The sequence below is a fragment of the Anomaloglossus baeobatrachus genome (genome assembly GCF_048569485.1).
Source record: "Anomaloglossus baeobatrachus isolate aAnoBae1 chromosome 5 unlocalized genomic scaffold, aAnoBae1.hap1 SUPER_5_unloc_3, whole genome shotgun sequence".
NCBI lineage: Eukaryota > Metazoa > Chordata > Amphibia > Anura > Aromobatidae > Anomaloglossus > Anomaloglossus baeobatrachus.
Genome location: NW_027441806.1, coordinates 659,687 through 679,255, shown reverse-complemented (window position 1 = coordinate 679,255; position 19,569 = coordinate 659,687). Strand labels below are relative to the sequence as shown.

General features: G+C 43.6%; 1 protein-coding gene across 1 annotated transcript in view; it reads right to left on the bottom strand.

The window, feature by feature from the left end:
- The window catches only part of LOC142259154 (uncharacterized), a 174,070-nt gene that overhangs the window by 43,758 nt on the left and 110,743 nt on the right, over positions 1–19,569 (bottom strand). The window contains 1 exon segment of the mRNA XM_075331659.1: positions 11,717–12,071. Coding sequence (XP_075187774.1) covers positions 11,717–12,071 — 355 coding nt within the window.

Sequence of the window (19,569 nt, the reverse complement as noted above, 5' to 3'; positions counted from 1 at the left end):
GTCACGGCAAATCTCATTTGAAGCAGTCCTACACTAAAATATTTTTATAAAATGTGCCATGCGGCCTCACATATAAATAGCAGAACTGCTCTCAGCAGCACTCACCTGGTCTATTGCAGTCCCGTACCCATGACTGAGTCATGGCTGTGGGCGGGACAGGTCCAAGCAAATGCTGCATGAAGTATATATATAGCCTGTGGACAAAGCCTGATGACCCAATGTGAACAGTCACCAAACGCCAAAATCTATACAGATGGAATACATCCCAAATTGGGGTGCATAGCAAGGTGGAGGTCAACCACCGACCAATTCAACAAAGAAACAACAAAGAGCCAGCACCAATGTGCACTAAGGCATCAAATATTCCAAACTGCATTATAAAAATTTTTTTTGAGATTTTTGGCAAAAAATTGCAATTTCTTGAGCTGCTTCGCCACGTCACGGCAAATCTCATTTGAAGCAGTCCTACACTAAAATATTTTTATAAAATGTGCCATGCGGCCTCACATATAAATAGCAGAACTGCTCTCAGCAGCACTCACCTGGTCTATTGCAGTCCCGTACCCATGACTGAGTCATGGCTGTGGGCGGGACAGGTCCAAGCAAATGCTGCATGAAGTATATATATAGCCTGTGGACAAAGCCTGATGACCCAATGTGAACAGTCACCAAACGCCAAAATCTATACAGATGGAATACATCCCAAATTGGGGTGCATAGCAAGGTGGAGGTCAACCACCGACCAATTCAACAAAGAAACAACAAAGAGCCAGCACCAATGTGCACTAAGGCATCAAATATTCCAAACTGCATTATAAAAAATTTTTTTGAGATTTTTGGCAAAAAATTGCAATTTCTTGAGCTGCTTCGCCACGTCACGGCAAATCTCATTTGAAGCAGTCCTACACTAAAATATTTTTATAAAATGTGCCATGCGGCCTCACATATAAATAGCAGAACTGCTCTCAGCAGCACTCACCTGGTCTATTGCAGTCCCGTACCCATGACTGAGTCATGGCTGTGGGCGGGACAGGTCCAAGCAAATGCTGCATGAAGTATATATATAGCCTGTGGACAAAGCCTGATGACCCAATGTGAACAGTCACCAAACGCCAAAATCTATACAGATGGAATACATCCCAAATTGGGGTGCATAGCAAGGTGGAGGTCAACCACCGACCAATTCAACAAAGAAACAACAAAGAGCCAGCACCAATGTGCACTAAGGCATCAAATATTCCAAACTGCATTATAAAAAATTTTTTTGAGATTTTTGGCAAAAAATTGCAATTTCTTGAGCTGCTTCGCCACGTCACGGCAAATCTCATTTGAAGCAGTCCTACACTAAAATATTTTTATAAAATGTGCCATGCGGCCTCACATATAAATAGCAGAACTGCTCTCAGCAGCACTCACCTGGTCTATTGCAGTCCCGTACCCATGACTGAGTCATGGCTGTGGGCGGGACAGGTCCAAGCAAATGCTGCATGAAGTATATATATAGCCTGTGGACAAAGCCTGATGACCCAATGTGAACAGTCACCAAACGCCAAAATCTATACAGATGGAATACATCCCAAATTGGGGTGCATAGCAAGGTGGAGGTCAACCACCGACCAATTCAACAAAGAAACAACAAAGAGCCAGCACCAATGTGCACTAAGGCATCAAATATTCCAAACTGCATTATAAAAATTTTTTTTGAGATTTTTGGCAAAAAATTGCAATTTCTTGAGCTGCTTCGCCACGTCACGGCAAATCTCATTTGAAGCAGTCCTACACTAAAATATTTTTATAAAATGTGCCATGCGGCCTCACATATAAATAGCAGAACTGCTCTCAGCAGCACTCACCTGGTCTATTGCAGTCCCGTACCCATGACTGAGTCATGGCTGTGGGCGGGACAGGTCCAAGCAAATGCTGCATGAAGTATATATATAGCCTGTGGACAAAGCCTGATGACCCAATGTGAACAGTCACCAAACGCCAAAATCTATACAGATGGAATACATCCCAAATTGGGGTGCATAGCAAGGTGGTCAACCACCGACCAATTCAACAAAGAAACAACAAAGAGCCAGCACCAATGTGCACTAAGGCATCAAATATTCCAAACTGCATTATAAAAAATTTTTTTGAGATTTTTGGCAAAAAATTGCAATTTCTTGAGCTGCTTCGCCACGTCACGGCAAATCTCATTTGAAGCAGTCCTACACTAAAATATTTTTATAAAATGTGCCATGCGGCCTCACATATAAATAGCAGAACTGCTCTCAGCAGCACTCACCTGGTCTATTGCAGTCCCGTACCCATGACTGAGTCATGGCTGTGGGCGGGACAGGTCCAAGCAAATGCTGCATGAAGTATATATATAGCCTGTGGACAAAGCCTGATGACCCAATGTGAACAGTCACCAAACGCCAAAATCTATACAGATGGAATACATCCCAAATTGGGGTGCATAGCAAGGTGGAGGTCAACCACCGACCAATTCAACAAAGAAACAACAAAGAGCCAGCACCAATGTGCACTAAGGCATTCTTTGTTGAATTGGTCGGTGGTTGACCTCCACCTTGCTATGCACCCCAATTTGGGATGTATTCCATCTGTATAGATTTTGGCGTTTGGTGACTGTTCACATTGGGTCATCAGGCTTTGTCCACAGGCTATATATATACTTCATGCAGCATTTGCTTGGACCTGTCCCGCCCACAGCCATGACTCAGTCATGGGTACGGGACTGCAATAGACCAGGTGAGTGCTGCTGAGAGCAGTTCTGCTATTTATATGTGAGGCCGCATGGCACATTTTATAAAAATATTTTAGTGTAGGACTGCTTCAAATGAGATTTGCCGTGACGTGGCGAAGCAGCTCAAGAAATTGCAATTTTTTGCCAAAAATCTCAAAAAAAAACAAAAAAAATTTTTATAATGCAGTTTGGAATATTTGATGCCTTAGTGCACATTGGTGCTGGCTCTTTGTTGTTTCTTTTTTCATAAATTTTGTTTGCAGCATAGTCATTGAGATCCCTTTGGAACTTTTTCTTTTTTAAAAACATAATGTTATCATCCAAATTTGAAACTGATTTGTTAATTCGTTCCATGGCAGTATCAAATTCCTGTTTGTTATATTGTGAGAACACTCTGCTTTAATGTGGAAATGTCCTTTTGAAGTTCTGTTAATTTGAGCTCCTCATACTTGACAATGAGTCGCATCAGGTTCAATGAACAGGTACTGAGAATCTGATTCCATTCCTCTTGAAAGGCAGAACAGAAAATCGTGGTAGGGGATTTTTTAATGCGAAGACCTCTTGGGATCATGTCCTTTGAAACGTACTTGTTTAAGGTTGTACAATCCCACCACGTTTTATTTTCTATAAACAATAATTTTTCCAGCTCACGCATATCCGATAACATGGAGCCTGATGATGATGATTGAGGATTAAGGCTATGTGCAGACGTTGCGTCGGAGTACCTGCAGTTTATTCTGCACGTTTTCCTTCCCTTGGTTTTTGACCAAATGGCTTTTGACCATTTTTTAGCGCTAAAAACGCATGCGTTTTTGCCGCGTTTTTAGTGCGTATTTAGCACTTTTTACCTGTGTTTTCACCTGCGTTTCTGGAGATGCGTTTTTTAGATCAAGACACTGAGAAATAAAGTTGAATTAGTCAAAAAGAATGAAAAAAAGAGAAAAAAAGTATAAAATTAACTTTTAATAAAACGATATGGGAAATTATCATTTTTAATGAAAAAATAGTGGTTATGCACATTCTATCAGAAAAATAGGTGAAGTTTATAATTTTTTAACATTCAAATTTTCGGTTATTGTGTGTGTGTAAAGGAACATTAGAACCCATTAAATTATGTCCAGAAAAGCATGCGTTTTTGGAGCCAAAAACGCAGTGGAAAAGCAGGTAAAAAGCATGAAAAACGCAGGAATTGTGATTTTGGTTGCTTTTTGCCATTTCTCATTGACTCCAATGTTAAGGAAACGCTGCAGAAATGGCAAAAACAACTGACATGCTGCTTCTTTTTCAGCATGGTTTTTGACCACAAATATGCAAATTAAACGCTGCAGAAAAAAAAGCAAAGTGCAGACAGGATTTCAGCTTTTCCCATAGACTTTGCTGGAAAACAAAAACGCATGCATTTTGGCACAAAAACGCTGCAGCTAAAAACGCTGCAGAAACGCGGGAAAAAACGCAACGTGCGAACATAGCCTAACACTTTCATCAAACACAGAGGCAGCTTTGGCTTCCCTATTAGCCATAATATTGTCCGTTCATGAATTATTGATTTATAAGTAATAGAGTATAAATCAAACGTCCAGCTTACCACCAGGAGCGCGGAGTGTCAGAAGTCGATGAGAAGGAAAAAAGGTGATCCAGCTCAACTGGGGCAAAGTCCGGCATGCAAGGATAACACTCTGGCAGTGAAAGGGTCCAATAGAAGAAAGAAAAATCCAGCTTCCGGAGTAGTAGTAAAACTGATGCAAAATTTTACATGCTATGAGTAGTCTTCCTAATCATACAATCAAAGCTGTACCAGTGGGTGAATTTACCAGGGTTTTGCGTAATTGCAGTGAGCATTCTGTATATAACAATGAAGTCAGATCAGCTGAATCCAGATTAAGTGCAAGGGGTTATCCATCCTGGACACTTCAGAGAGCACGCAAGATAGTAGAAAATAAAAAACGTGATAATTTGATAGATTTTTCAAATAAAAACTCTGAATGTAAAAACAATAAGAATAATATGAAATTGCATAACAAAATAGTGCTATCTTTACAATACAGCACACAATTTAATCACATCAAAAATATTATTAAACGTTATTTACGCGTTTTAAATGAAGACCCTGTTCTTGCAACCATACTGCAATCTGGTTGCAATGTGGTTGCTAAAAAAGCACCTTCACTGGGCAACATTCTTTCACCTAGTTTTTTTGTAAAAAATAAACCTGTTTCCACCTGGCTTGAACACAAGGGATTTTTTAGGTGCGGCACCTCACGCTGCCGCACATGTGAATTTGCCTTACCTTGTAGCTCATTTTCAAATACTGGTGAGACTGTCACATATTTCATTTCGAGGTACATTAATTGTAATACCACCAATGTGGTTTATTGCATTAAGTGCACCAGCTGCAACCTACTTTATATTGGTTGTACAGTGAGAAAACTCAAGGTGCGTTTTAATGAACATATCCGGGATATTTATAATTCTAAGGGCACCGTTATTCCAGCCAGAAATCTCTCATCGGCATCCAGATATTTTATTTCACATCACAATTGCAATACTGACTCCCTGCGTGTTTTTGGCTTAGAAAAAGTTAAAATCTCTCCTCGTGGTGGTGATATCCAACATCAGGTTCTCACACGTGAGGCTTTTTGGATATTTCATTTGGGAACTAGAATACCCAATGGTCTTAATCTGAGACGAGATGTCATGTTTCATTATTAAATCTTGGTAGATAATGTTCGCATGTACATTTCGGATGATAGAGTTTTTTTTTATGTGGAATTTTAATATCAAAAATCTTTTCTGTATAGATGAAAAAAAAAAAAAAAAAATCTGTTCACTTATTGTTGAATTTTTGTATTGTTGCTTTGTATGTTATCTACCCCATGCTGGCACATGTGCTTTCTGATTAAACACACTCCTCCCATTGGTAGGAGTGAGTTTAAATGCTTGTGAGCAAGACATGTTCACTCAGGCTTGACAAAGAACGCAGGCAGCGTTCGAAACGCGTAGCCTTACGCCGCATATGGGCTCCCTATTTTTGTCATCACATTAATTTTTACGTCCTTTAATAAAATTTTGCATCAGTTTTACTACTACTCCGGAAGCTGGATTTTTCCCCTCCAAATTGGATCACCAGCCAAGGTAAAGCGGACAGCTGTGGTCTGGTATTCTCAGGGTGGGAAGGTCCATAGTTATTGGGCCTTCACAGCCTAAAAATAGCAGGCCGCAGGCACCCCAGACGTGGCGCATCCACTAGATGCGCCAATCCTGGCGCTTCACCCCAGCTCATCCCGTGCCCTGGTGCAGTGGCAAACGGGGTAATAAATGGGGTTGATACTAGCTGTAAAGTCACCTGAGATCAAGCCCAGCAGTTTGTGATGTCATGGCGTCTATTAGATACCCAACATCATAAACTGTCAGTACTAACAAAAACAAAAAATCGACAAAAGAAATTTATTTGAAAAAACAGTCCCCAAAACATTTCCTCTTTCACCAATTTATTGTAAGAAAAAAAATAAAGGGGTCCCACGACGACTCTGCACCGTCTAGAATATGGGGGGGAGACACTCAGGGAACGTATCCCCCATTTTCTAGGAGTGCGGACCCTTCATGTGAGGAGTGTGGGTGCAATGAATCTGCACTCACTCTCCCCGGGTCCACAGCAGCAGATTCCATGTCGTAATGGTTGCTACCAAAGCTGCAATGCCCTGCTCATAAGGTAAGGGCATGCCTAATCAGGAGAACTACTGTAGAGGAAGCTCTGCTCACTGGTATATAGGTGCTCAGAAGTAATAATAGATAAAATTAGTGAGTAACCTCGGCACTCTAAATCTCCCAGACTAAGTCAGTAAGTCACAACGGATAGTAATGCAAAATCACTCTTTATTGGTCCGTATTAAGAAATTTTTTTTTTTCATAAGCATATATGTTTTTGTCCAAAACAAGTTACAAATGACGTTTCGGCCTGAGCCTTCGTCAGATTGGACTTATCTGCATGTAATCATGAAAAATGACAATAATCAGTATCACATCAGAGTGAGAGAACAATAACATAAACTCGAACAATGTAGAGGTACAATTGGGATGTAGCAAAAAAATTGCAACACAGAAAGAAATGAAACACATGATACAAATGTCATAATACAGTACAAGGACAATATAGTAATGACAAATATGGGGTCAGAGTAGGCTCTGGTACGAAAGAGATGTCAATCATAAAGTAACATGTGCAGTAGGTGTAGAGCTACACTATGCATGGCAGAGCTAATGGGTAGACCGACCATAGAAAAAGAACGGAGAAAAAGTGGAGAAAAAATGTAGAAAAAGTGAAGGAAAAAATGTAGAAAAAGTGTAGAAAGAGTGGAGAAAAAAATGTAGAAAAAGTGGAGAAAAAGTGGAGGAAAAAATGTAGAAAAAGTGGAGAAAAAATGTAGAAAAAGTGGAGAAAAGGTGGAGAAAAAGTGGAGAAAAAATGTAGAAAAAGTGTAGAAAAAGTGTAGAAAAAGTGTAGAAAGAGTGGAGAAAAAATGTAGAAAAAGTGGAGAAAAAATGTAGAAAAAGTGGAGAAAAGGTGGAGAAAAAAATGGAGAAAAAGTGGAAAAGAAGTGGAAAAGAAGTGTTTGTTCATGTCAGATGGGAGATAAATAATTTTTTACCGGCGCTGTCATTTACTGTAACGTGATCATCGGTGTACGGTGTATACCTGTGATCACGTGGGCGGAGATTTTCTGACGCCGGGGGGCGTTATTCACTTATTTCTGCCTGCTGTTTATAAACGGCAGATCAGAATAAGGCTACATTAACACGACTGATCCATTTTTGCGGTCTGCAAAAAACAGTCCGTTTTTTTTCACGGGTGCATCCGTGTGGCATCCATTTCCGTTCCGTAGACGGTCCGTATGTCATCTATTTGTCATCCGTGTGCCTTCCGTTTTTTTTTGTGTACTGCAAAAAAACTGAAGGAGGGTAAATGCATAAATTTACCCAGGATCCATAGCTTCATCCTACATGAGGCGGTCACATGTTCACTCCAGTGCCATTTTCTACTGCTTTTCACAGCGTAGAGCGTTCTGGTGATTTTCTTGTGCTTGTGCACTTCATATCAGTCTTTTCTGTCATTATAATGGCAGAAAGACACATAATGTCCCACTCTCCTGCATTTTGTAATTTTGCACACTTTGGTGCCTTTCATGTGGCACTAAGGGGTGCTTAGCTTTGTATTTAGCCAAAAAAATGAAAAAAAAAATGACGTAGGGTTCCCCCTAGTTTTGTAGCCAGCTAGGGTAAAGCAGACGGCTGCAGCCTGCAGACCACAGCTAGCAACCTCACCTTGGCTGGTAATCCAAAACTGAGGGCACCCCACGCTGTTATTTTAAATTAAATAAATAATTAAAAAAAAAACAACACGTAGGGGTCCCCCCAAAATTGGATCACCAGCCAAGGTAAAGCAGACAGCTGGGGTCTGATATTCTCAGACTAGGGAGGTCCATGGTTATTGGACTCTCCCCAGCCTAAAAATAGCAGGCCGCAGCCGCCCCAGAAGTGGCGCATCCATTAGATGCGCCAATCCTGGTGCTTCGCCCCAGCTCATACCGCGCCCTGGTGCAGTGGCAAATGGGGTAATATGTGGGGTTAATACCAGATGTGTAATGTCACCTGGAATCAAGCCCTGGGGTTGGTGAGGTCAGGCGTCTATCAGATACCCAACATCACCAACCCAGTCATTAATAAAAAAAATAGACGACAAACACATTTTTATTTGAAAAAACACTCCCCAATACATTCCCTCTTCAAACAATTTATTAGAAAGAAAAACAAATCCAGGTCTGGTGTAATCCAAGGGGTTGCCATGACGATCCACACTGTCCCAGTCAATGAAGAGCAGAATGTTCCCCATTGGCTGGGAGAGCAATGCAGTGACCTTAGCCAACATCAATGGGTCAGCCCAGGTCACTGCAGGGGATGACAAGTGCTGCTGTCAGCGAGGTACATTACCTGCGCTGATCTCCAGCACACTGACAGCACCTGTCACTGAGTTCAATGACCGCCGCCTTCACAGCCAAGTATCGCGAGAGGCACGTGACGTCACCACTAGTCAGTCTCGGGTCGGAAGCGAGAGAAGGTGATGTGACAAGCGGCGGCCATGGAGGACAGTGACAGCGCTGAGGTCGGGATGGCGGGACTTCATCACCGCAGGTAAGCCGAGCGGGACCATGTGTGCAGAGTGTGTGTGTGTGTGTGTGTGTGTACATGTGTACATGCCGCGGGCAGGAGGGGGCGGAGTGAGCTGAGCGGGGAAGTGTCGGCTTCCTGCACGTAACTAGGATAAACATCGGGTTACTAACCAAAGCGCTTTGGTTGGATACCCGATGTTTATCTTGGTTACCAGCTTGTGGCAGGCTGCCAGCGATGGCTCCTGCACACTGTAGCTGTAAAAAGCCCTGCTTTTTGCTGCTAGAACCATTCTCGAACGTAGCTAGAACTATCGAGCTTTAGCAAAAAGCTCGAGTTCTAGTTCGATCTAGAACAGCCCCCAAAATCACTCGAGCCTCGAACTGGAGAACCTCGAACCACGAACCGCGCTCAACTCTAGTCGTGGGACCTGTAAGTATAATGACAATGTTTATTATTAACTATATTCTTTATTTTACAGCCCCCCCCATCACATGACTGTAGTCCAAGATCAGTGATCGGATGCAAGACCATGTTATCTCGATCCCGATCTTTACAATATGATCGGGCGAGGCTCCCTGATCATCGGGGGGATCACCCATCACTATTTACAATATACAGTGCTGCTCACCATTATTGGCACCTTTTCATTTTTTTATAGACTGTACAATATCTTCAGAAATAAATGGAAATGCACCAAAATTATATCCTCAGTATTTTTAATTAGTGGTCTAAAATACAACAATAAAACATTGTTTGTCAACTTACATGTTGCAATTTCAAAGACGAAACAGAATAAACAGCATGTGCAGCAATAAAGGCCCCTAATTAATACTTGGTTACACCCCTAATAAATACATGGTTGTACACCCTTTGGCATTGATGAGCCTCCAAACATTTCTTGTAGCCATCTACAGTGCCTTGCGAAAGTATTTGGCCCCCTTGAATTTTTCAACCTTTTCCAAATTGTCACTCCAGGAAAGGAGACAAACTCTAGCGCCACCTATTGGAAATAGCAATCCCAAAAGTCAAAATTGGCCTTTTAACAAGCCTTTTCATATGACCTAGGATATATACCAGATCAGAATCCCAATTTGCAGATACGGTGTTTCGGGGTGATTGCCCCTCGTCAGTGCAAAGTGTGGGTAACTCACATTTCAGGCTTCAAACATAAAAGATAAACATTTTAATGTTATGGTGAAGAATCTTCAACAAGTAGGACACAATTGTGAAGTTGAACGAAAATTATTGCATATTTTAAACTTTTTAAAAAAATAAATAACGGAAAATTGGGGCGTGCAATATTATTCGTCCCGTTTAAGTTAATACTTTGTAGCGCCACCTTTTGCAGTGATTACAGCACAAGTCGCTTGGGGTATGTGTCTATCAGTTTTGCACATCGAGAGACTGAAATTCTTGCCCATTCTTCCTTTGTAAACAGCTGGAGCTGAGTGAGGTTGGATGGAGAGCGTTTGTGAACAGCAGTTTTCAGCTCTTTCCACAGATTCTTGATTGGATTCAGGTCTGGACTGTGACTTGGCCATTCTAACGAAACCTTGATACGTTTATTTGTGAACCATTCCATTGTAGATTTTGCTTTATGTTTGGGATCATTGTCTTGTTGGAAGACAAATCTCTGTCCCAGTCTCAGGTCTTTTGCAGACTCCAGGAGTTTTCTTCAAGAATATTCCTGTATTTGGCTCCCTCCATCTTCCCATCAATTTTAACCATCTTCCCTGTCCCTGCTGAAGAAAAGCAGGCCCAAACCATGATGCTGCCACCACCATGTTTGACAGTGGCGATAGGGTGTTCAGGGTGATGAGTTGTGTTACTTTTACGCCAAACATATCGTTGGCATTGTGCCCAAATAGTTCGACTTTGGTTTTATCTGACCAGAGCACCTTCTTCCACATGTTTGATGTGTCTCCCAGGTACCTTGTGGCAAATTTTAAATTACACTTTTTATGGATATCTTTGAGAAATGACTTTGCCACTCTTCCATAAAGGCCAGATTTGTGCAGTGTACGACTGATTGTTGTCCTATGGACAGACTCTCCCACTTTAGCTCTAGATCTCTGCAGTTCATCCAGAGCGATCCTCTTGGGCCTCTTGGCTGCATCTCTGATCAGTCTTCTCCTTGTTTGAGATGAAAGCTTGAATGGACGGCCAGGTCTTGGTAGACTTGCAGTGGTATGATATTCCTTCCATTTCAATATGATCGCTTGCATAGTGCTCCTTGGTATGTTTAAAGTTTTGGAAATCTTTTTGTAACCAAATCCGGCTTTAAACTTCTTCACAACAGTATCACGGACCTACCTGTTGTGTTCTTCGGTCTTCATGATGCTCTCTGCGCTTTAAACAGAACACTGAGGCTATCACAGAGCAGGTGCATTTATACGGAGACTTGATTACACACAGGTGGCTTATATTTATCATCATCAGTCATTTAGGACAACATTGGATAATTAGTTGGCAATAAACTATAATTTTCAAGTAAAACATTTCTCACCTTCTAGGTATGATAATGGCTTCAACCCTTGTGAATTTTGTGATGTTTAAAATGATGCTATTTGTGTGTAAAACATTACCCTCATTCTGAGCACAAGGGTTTCTCCTCTGTGTGAATTCTCTGGTGAGTAACAAGATGTGATTTTTGGTTAAAATATTTTCCACATTCAGAACATGAATATGGCTTCTCCCCTGTGTGATTTCTCTGGAACATAGACTCTGAAGAAAATATTTTCTCCCCTGTGTGACTTCTTTTGTGTTTAGCAAAATTTGATTCATCTGCAAAACATTTCCCACATTCTGAACATGTAAAAGGCTTCTCCCCTGTGTGAATTCTCTGGTGAGTAACAAGATGTGATTTTTTGTTAAAACATTTTCCACATTCAGAACATGAATATGGCTTCTCCCCTGTGTGAATTATCTGATGTGTAACACAAGCTAATTTACGTGCAAAACATATCCCACATTCTGAACATTTAAAAGGCTTCTCCCCTGTGTGAGTTCTCTGATGTGTAACAAGATATGATTTTTGGTTATAACATTTTCCACATTCAGAGCATGAATATGGCTTCTCCCCTGTGTGAATTCTCTGATGTGAAACAAGATGTGATTTACATGCAAAAGATATCCCACATTCTGAACATGTAAAAGGCTTCTCCCCTGTGTGAATTCTCTGGTGTCTAACAAGATTTGATTTTTGGTTAAAACATTTTCCACATTCAGAACATGAATATGGCTTCTCCCCTATGTCAGTTCTCTGGAACATAACAGACTCTGAAGAAAGTCTTTTTTCCCCTGTGTGAATTTTATGGATTTTTCCATATGCTGAAGTTGAGAACGGCTTCTCTGCTGTGAGAGCACTTTGATTTGATGAGGCATTCACTTCAGTTATATCTTGTGTGATATCAAAGTCATCTGATTTAAAAATTGAAGATGTCAGTTGTGCTTCTAATCTCCTGGTAGATTCATCTGCCAAGAATAAAAAATATTTTTAATAATATATACAAATTTAAGGATATCATTTATAAGATAGCTTGAAACGTTACAGACATCACTGCATACTTACCTTCCAGGCCGCCCAACAATGTCTTCCATGGCCTCTATCCCTGCTGCTGTCTCCCAGGACCTGCGCATGCCATGCAAATCTCCTTTGAGTGTGCTTAAGGCATCCGTGCACCTATTCTTAAAGGTCCAGCATACCCTAACCAGGAAGTGCCTCTCAACTTATGGCTAAGAGGCACTAGGTACTTAATGTATCCTCCCCCTATGGAAAGTGCCTAGGCAACATGGTCAATCCTTAGAGAAGTGTTGCTAGCTCTCAGTTCCTGTTCCATTTGCTGAGTCTTATGTTCTGTGTGTGCGAACATGTGTCTGTATCCTGGTATCCACAATGCCCGGGAAACCTGCTGCATTTATCTATCTATATCAGCTGTGTCTACCATATTTGCTTCACCTGTCGTATCAGCTATATCCACTGCACCTGCTTACGCACCCAACCGCATCAGTGACTGTTAGTAACCAATCCAGGATCCCAGGGGTCAGCTGTTGCAGTGACAGGGCACCCTGGAATAGCCCTTGGCATCTACCTTCCAGCACAAGCCTATCCTCACCATCAAAACCTCTAATGAAGCCGAGATATCTGCTTAGTTATGCTCCTCCTGGTTGAGATGGTGCTGCAGCCCAGTGGGCCCACTCCCGTTCGCGCCCACAAGCATAACAGTTTGCCCAGGCCATGGATCCCACTGGCTCCAGAACGTTTCATCTCGCAGCAAGATTGTCCGTCAATGGGAACAAGACTGGATCCTGAACTATTTGCAGTCAGTGGACACCTGCTTGAAAGCCTTCACCCCAATGCCTCCACTCGATCTTGTCCCAGTTGTAGTCTCCACCCCGACACCATATCCAGCTCCAATCTTTGGTCCTCATCTATGCTCCTCTGTGCTCTAACGGTGACCCCAAGCAATGAAGAAAGATTCATAAAATCAGTGCTCCATGCACTTTGAACTTTTATTAATTTTGGACAGGTCCAAAGTAGCCTTTATGATGTCAGATATGAACGGTGAGCCCCTTGCTTAGATCAATTAATTATAGTAGAGAATTCAGCCTGTCGTATTAGATGTACAAATCTTTCAGGGGGCATTCTGCAAGATAATCGAAGAACTGGGTAGAATCTGCACTCCATAGACTGCCACGAAATTCTCACCATAGGCCACTATGCCATTCATTTCCCCACTTCCAAACTAGGCTGGAATAATGAGGCACTGGTGGCTTCATTCTGAGAGGTTCTGTCCTGCAGAAACAAAGACGAACTGGCAGGCCATAATATACCATATTCCCTGGACGACTTGGTATCTCTGGCTGTCCGCATTTATCTCAGGTTCTAAGAACTGCAGTTCCTGCTGCTTTCTCTAAGTGCATGAAGGTAGATAACGTGAACCTGGCAAAGCCTCGTCCAGTGAACCATCGCAACACAGTCACATACGTTTATGTCCTTTGAAGCCGGGAAACTTCCAAGCCTAGGGTCCGTAGGAGAGGCTATCCTAGATGAAAGCAAGTCCTCTCTGTATTTATCCATATCACGGGCGGCACGGTGGCTCAGTGGTTAGCACTGCAGTCTTGCAGCGCTGAGGTCCTGGGTTCAACTCCCACCAAGGACGCCATCTGCAAGGAGTTTGTATGTTCTCCCCGTGTTTGCGTGGGTTTCCTCCGGGTACTCTGGTTTCCTCCCACACTCCAAAGACATACAGATAGGGAATTTAGATTGTGAGCCCCAATGGGGACAGTGTTCCCAATGTATGTAAAGCGCTATGGAATTAATAGCGCTATATAAATGAATAAATTATTATTATTAATTATTATCTGTGTCCGTATCCTGTGGCAGCACAGATTCACTGAGTTGGCCTATCTGGACACTAGTTCTGCCGGAAACTTCATACAACAGCCCATTGTGGATCAGTAACAGATTCCAATTCAATGACTTCAAGCTCCTATAGCAGTTTCATCTGTGGATGTAAAACTTCTGTAGGAGACTAACCTGTTCATCACTGAACAAGTTGAACTCTGGGTGGAAATGCTGCACTCAAGGAAGATCATCTTCTATAAATTTGCAGGACCGTCGCACCCAATACTACTGGCTCTGACATGGCTTCAGATTAACGAGTCTGTCTTGGACTAGCGATCCAGAGATGTGCTCAGATGGAGTCAGCCCTGTTCAGAAAAATGTCTCATTTCAGTCCGTCATGCCCGATGACCAGTGATGCCCTCAAATCTTCTGGGTCTGCCATCCGCCTGCTGCGTTTATGCTGATGTCTTTGACAAGAGGAGGCTGAGACTCTTCCTCCACTCAGGCCATATGATTGCCTTATCAACATACTTTCTGGTTTCTCACCTCCCATCGGCCATGTCTACCCTCTGTCCCAGGCAAAAAGCCAAGCCTTGCGAGAGCAAATCAAGGAGAATCTGGCAAGGGTATTTGTCCAGAAGTCCTTATCAGATGGAACCGGGTTCTTCTTCTTTCAAAAAAAAAAAAAAAGATGGTCCTCTGCCCCCCTGTGTAGATTATAAAGGTCTCAACCATATCAAGGTAAAGAATAAGTATCCTCTGCTGTTTATACTGGAGGTGTTCAACCATAACCAAGGTTCCAGAATCTTCTCAGAGCTCGACCTCCGTGGTGCATACAAACTTGTCCGTATATGGTCGGGAGACAAAGGGAAGCCTGCCTTTAATAGCCATGGTGGCCACTATGAGTTTTAGGTAATGCCATTCGGACTCCGCAATGCTGTGGCGGTTTTCCAGGAATTAGTGAACCATATCTTCTGAAATCTGCTCTACTCAAGCGCAGTGGTGTATCTGGATGACATTCTGGTATTCTCACCTAATCTGACAACGCACAGGAGTAATATTGGCCAGGTTCTACATAGATTGTAGAATTGTTTATATGCCAAATTCGAGAAGTACCTTTTTGAATGCACTTCATTTCTTTTCCTGGGCTACATATTCTCAGACACCAGTTTTAATATGGATCCGGAGAAGGTGTCAGCAGTTCTGAAGTATGGCTTCGTCCTGATGGAGTGAACGTGATTCAGCAGTTCCTGGGTTTCACAAATTATTACTGCCAATTCATTCCTCAATTCTTGCATCAGATTCTCCCTATCATGGCCCTGACTCACAGGGGGGAATCCTAAGATGTGTATTTCTGAAGGGGAGAGTCCATTTATCATCCTCAAGTAGACATTCTCATCAGCTCCGCCACTACATAGAACAGAGATTAACAGACAGTTCTTCTTGGAAAAGGATGCTTTGTCCTCAAGGGCCGGTGTGATCCCCATGCAGAAGTCAGCTTCTGGTAAGTGGGTAACCTGTTGTTTCTTCTTCAAGGGCTTCTCTGCTCCTGAGCGCAACTAGTCAATTGTTAACCGAGAATTGTTGGTGATCAAGATAGCTCTAGAGGTGTGCCGATACTGTCATGGTGACAGACCGGCTGCAGAAGGTTGTTGCATTTTCCTGCGCTAATTGCTCCTTGATATTTCATTCTTTTTTCCCTGATGTGAATTGAGTTTCAGGTATGTTCTCTGTCAGGGTTAAAGCTTTCCCCTCTAGGAACCTGCGAACACCTTGGCAATTCAGCTGCTAATCCTTATCCCAACGCCCTGTGTATATCTACCTGCATTACACCTTGGTTTGTTGCCAGAGATAGAGTTCAGGCCGCTTTACACACTACGACATCACTAAAGCAATCTCGTTGGGGGTGACGAATTTTGTGACGCACATGCGGCCGCGTTAGCGATGTCGTGCGTGTGACACCTATTAGTGATTTTGAATCGTTGCAAAAACGTTGAAAATCGCTAATCGGTGACATGCCCCCCCTAAGCTCAATTATCGTTTCTGCTGCAGTAACGATGTTGTTCGTCGTTCCTGCGGCAGCACACATCGCTATGTGACACCGCAGGAACGAGGAACCTCTCCTTACCTGCGTCCCGCCCGCAATGAGGAATGAAAGAGGTGGGCGGGATGTTACGTCCCGCTCATCTCCGCCCCTCCTCTACTATTGGACGGCTGATGTCGCAGCGTGTAAAGCACCCTTTAATCTCCACATTGTGTCTGATAGAGGTGTCCAAGTCACATCTCAGTTCTGACAAATTTCCTGTGGTACTTTGTTAATGAACACCACAGCGATTGGGTCAAGCTTCTACCATGGGCGGAGTGCTCCTATAATAATCATGTGAGTCATCCAGTAACTCTACATTCCTCATCGTATATGGACAGCAGCCCAAGAACACTCTCCCTGTGGTTATCACCTCCGGCAATCCTACCTCCGATGTTCTTGTCAAGGGGTTCTCCAAAGTCTAGGTGAAGACCAAGGCCTCCCTGGAGCAGTCCTCCAATAGAATGAAAAGCCATGCAGAAAAGTGATGCCTGGATCCTCCTTCGTTCTGTCCTAGAGTCAAGGTGTGGCTCTCTTCTAGATATGTCGGTTTCAAAATGCCTTCTTTCAAGTTGTCCCTTCTAGGTGCTTCAAAAGATCAACAGTGTTCTATAAGCTGAAGATTTTAGCCTCCTTGCGGAATCCCAACTCCTTTCATGTGTTCTTCCTCAAGCCTGTCGTCCTGAGCCTCTACTTCAGAAATCCTGGTACCCTGCCTTCACCGGTAAGTGTGAAAGGTGTCTTTGAGGCAAAAGGCATCCTTGCCATGAAAAAAGTGAAAGGTAAAACTTTCTTTTTGGTTGACTGAATGGGGTTTGGTGGAGAACAGTAATGCCCATCTTGTGCTGAAAAAGATTCCTTTCAGGCCTGGAAAAGGGGGGAGGGACACAAGGCGGTGCACTGTAAGGCTGTTACCGGCGTTCCTGCATGGTTCTGTCCGCTTTCCCCAGCGGAGACGCTAGCACACTTACTTTCTTGTCGCCCAGCGTTGGCTTCAATTTCCCTGGTCCCTGCCACCATTTCCCAGGGCCTGCACATGCCATGCAGGTCTCCTGGGAGCATGCTTAGGGCATTGGCACACCTATTATTAAAGGGCCAGTGTGCCCCAACCTGGAAGTGCCTCCTAGCCTATAGCTGAGAGGCACTAGGTATGTAAGGAATCCTCCCCTTAGGGGAGGTGTGGCGCCCCTGAGGCTTCAGTCACCACAGAGGTACTGCACCTCAGCCAGAGGTGTGGTATCCCATCCTGGGTAAGGAAGAGGTCAATGCAGGTTCATGCAAAAGCACAGCACACTCACTTAGCAACACATCACCAAACATGGTGAGGGCGTGATTATACCTGAACCAGACCGGGGGGTGAAGTCAGCTGAGTGGGAACAGAGGTGTCGTCTGGAGGAAGTTAGAACAGTCTAAATATCAAGTCAGGTGAGGAGCAGTGGAGGAGCTAAGACCCATGGTCTGAAGCTGGTACCGCTCGGCACGGGCTCAAACAGAAAGGTCCCAGAGACCAGGAGAATTACTACACTACCCCGTGGCCTTGTTCTACACAAAATCAAGTGGAGGGACATGGTCGCAAATCAGGAACTGGTTCCTAGGCTAGCGGAGATTAAACCCACGGGCTCCCTTGTAAAACCAGTGACTGAGGTGACGTCAAGCACCAAAGCTACCACCGCACACGAATTCGTTGGAAGGTGACCCAAAAAGGACCAAAGAGATAGCGCTTCACGCCGCCCGATAGGGTTCACAAGCACTGGAACAGGGTTCAGTGAGAGAGTGCGCATGGCAGGAGGGAGAAGCCAGCGCAGAAGTCGGCCAGAGAAAGCATACATAAAGAAAGGTGCACCGGACACAACCTCCAAACTATCCGTGAGGCTACAGTGAGTAAACACCTATTGACTGCACCCCTGAGTCGCTCCATTATTCGCCTGCGCCCACCATAATAGACTACTACTACCACCCTCCCTCTGTCCTTGGGCCCAGCTCTACCTGTGGAGAGTTACACCATCCAAGCTGCGTCACCATCAGCCCCAGAGGTTCCCCAATCCCGAAGCGGCGGCACCTATATTGCCGCATACCACAGGTGACGTCACAAATCAACCATCATCTTGTATATCTTTATTAAACAACACCGCCGGGGTCACAGAACCAGGCCACGCCACCGCGTTGCCTGATCAGCAGCAGAACCGCAGCCTGGTGACGAGTCACCCACGGCCCAGGTGGGCACGTCAGAGGTACTTGGGCAACGTGTTCTATCCTCAGAGACATATTGCTAGTTGTCAAGTCCTATTCCGTTTGCGGAGTCTTATGCTCTGTGAGTGAACACGTGTCTGTATCCTAGTACTCGTTGTGCCTGGCAACCCTGCTACATCTATCTATATAAGCTATGCATATCGTACCTACTACATTCATCTATACTAGCTGTGCCTGCTGGAGCAGCAGTGACTGTCAGTATCTCACCCCCAACCCCTGAGGCCAGCTGTTGCAGTACTGGGATTCCCTGGAGTAAAACCTGGCATCTACCTTCCAGCACAAGCCTATCCTCACCATCAAAGGCTCTAATGAAGCCAAGGTAGTCGCTGAGTCATGCCCCTCCTGGTTGAGACAGTGCTACGGCCCAGTGGGCCTACTCCTGTTTGCACCAGCAAGCATAACAGTTTGCCCAGGCCATGGATCCCACTGGCTCCAGAACTCCTTAGCTCACGGGTATTGAGGAAGAGATTGTCCATTAATAGGAACAACAAGACCAGATCCTGATCTACTTGCAGTCAGTGGAAACCTGCTTGCAAGCCTTCCATCACCAACAGAAGCTCTAGTGAAGATGAGGTAGTCACTTAGTTACGCCAGTGCTGTGGTCCAGTGGGTCCACTCATGCTTTCAAACGCGAGCATAACATAGCTAAAGAACTTACAAGGTATACAAATTGTAATTATTTACTCCAACAAAAAACATTTACAATCTAAGAGTAGACCCCAGAGCAGGAACCAGTAGACCAGGATGTTCATTTTGCCTCCCGTGTATTGGAATAATAACCATCAAATAATATTTTGTAAGATAAAATTATACCAAACTACTTCTCTGTGAGTGGAAAAATGGAGGGTTTCCACAATGGTTGTAGCTGAAAGATTCTTGATAAAGAGATATGGCTTCATAATCCAATCCATCAAAATCCCAAAGCCAAATGTCCTCGATGCATCTCAGCCTTGCAGTGTACCCAGACACTGTCAT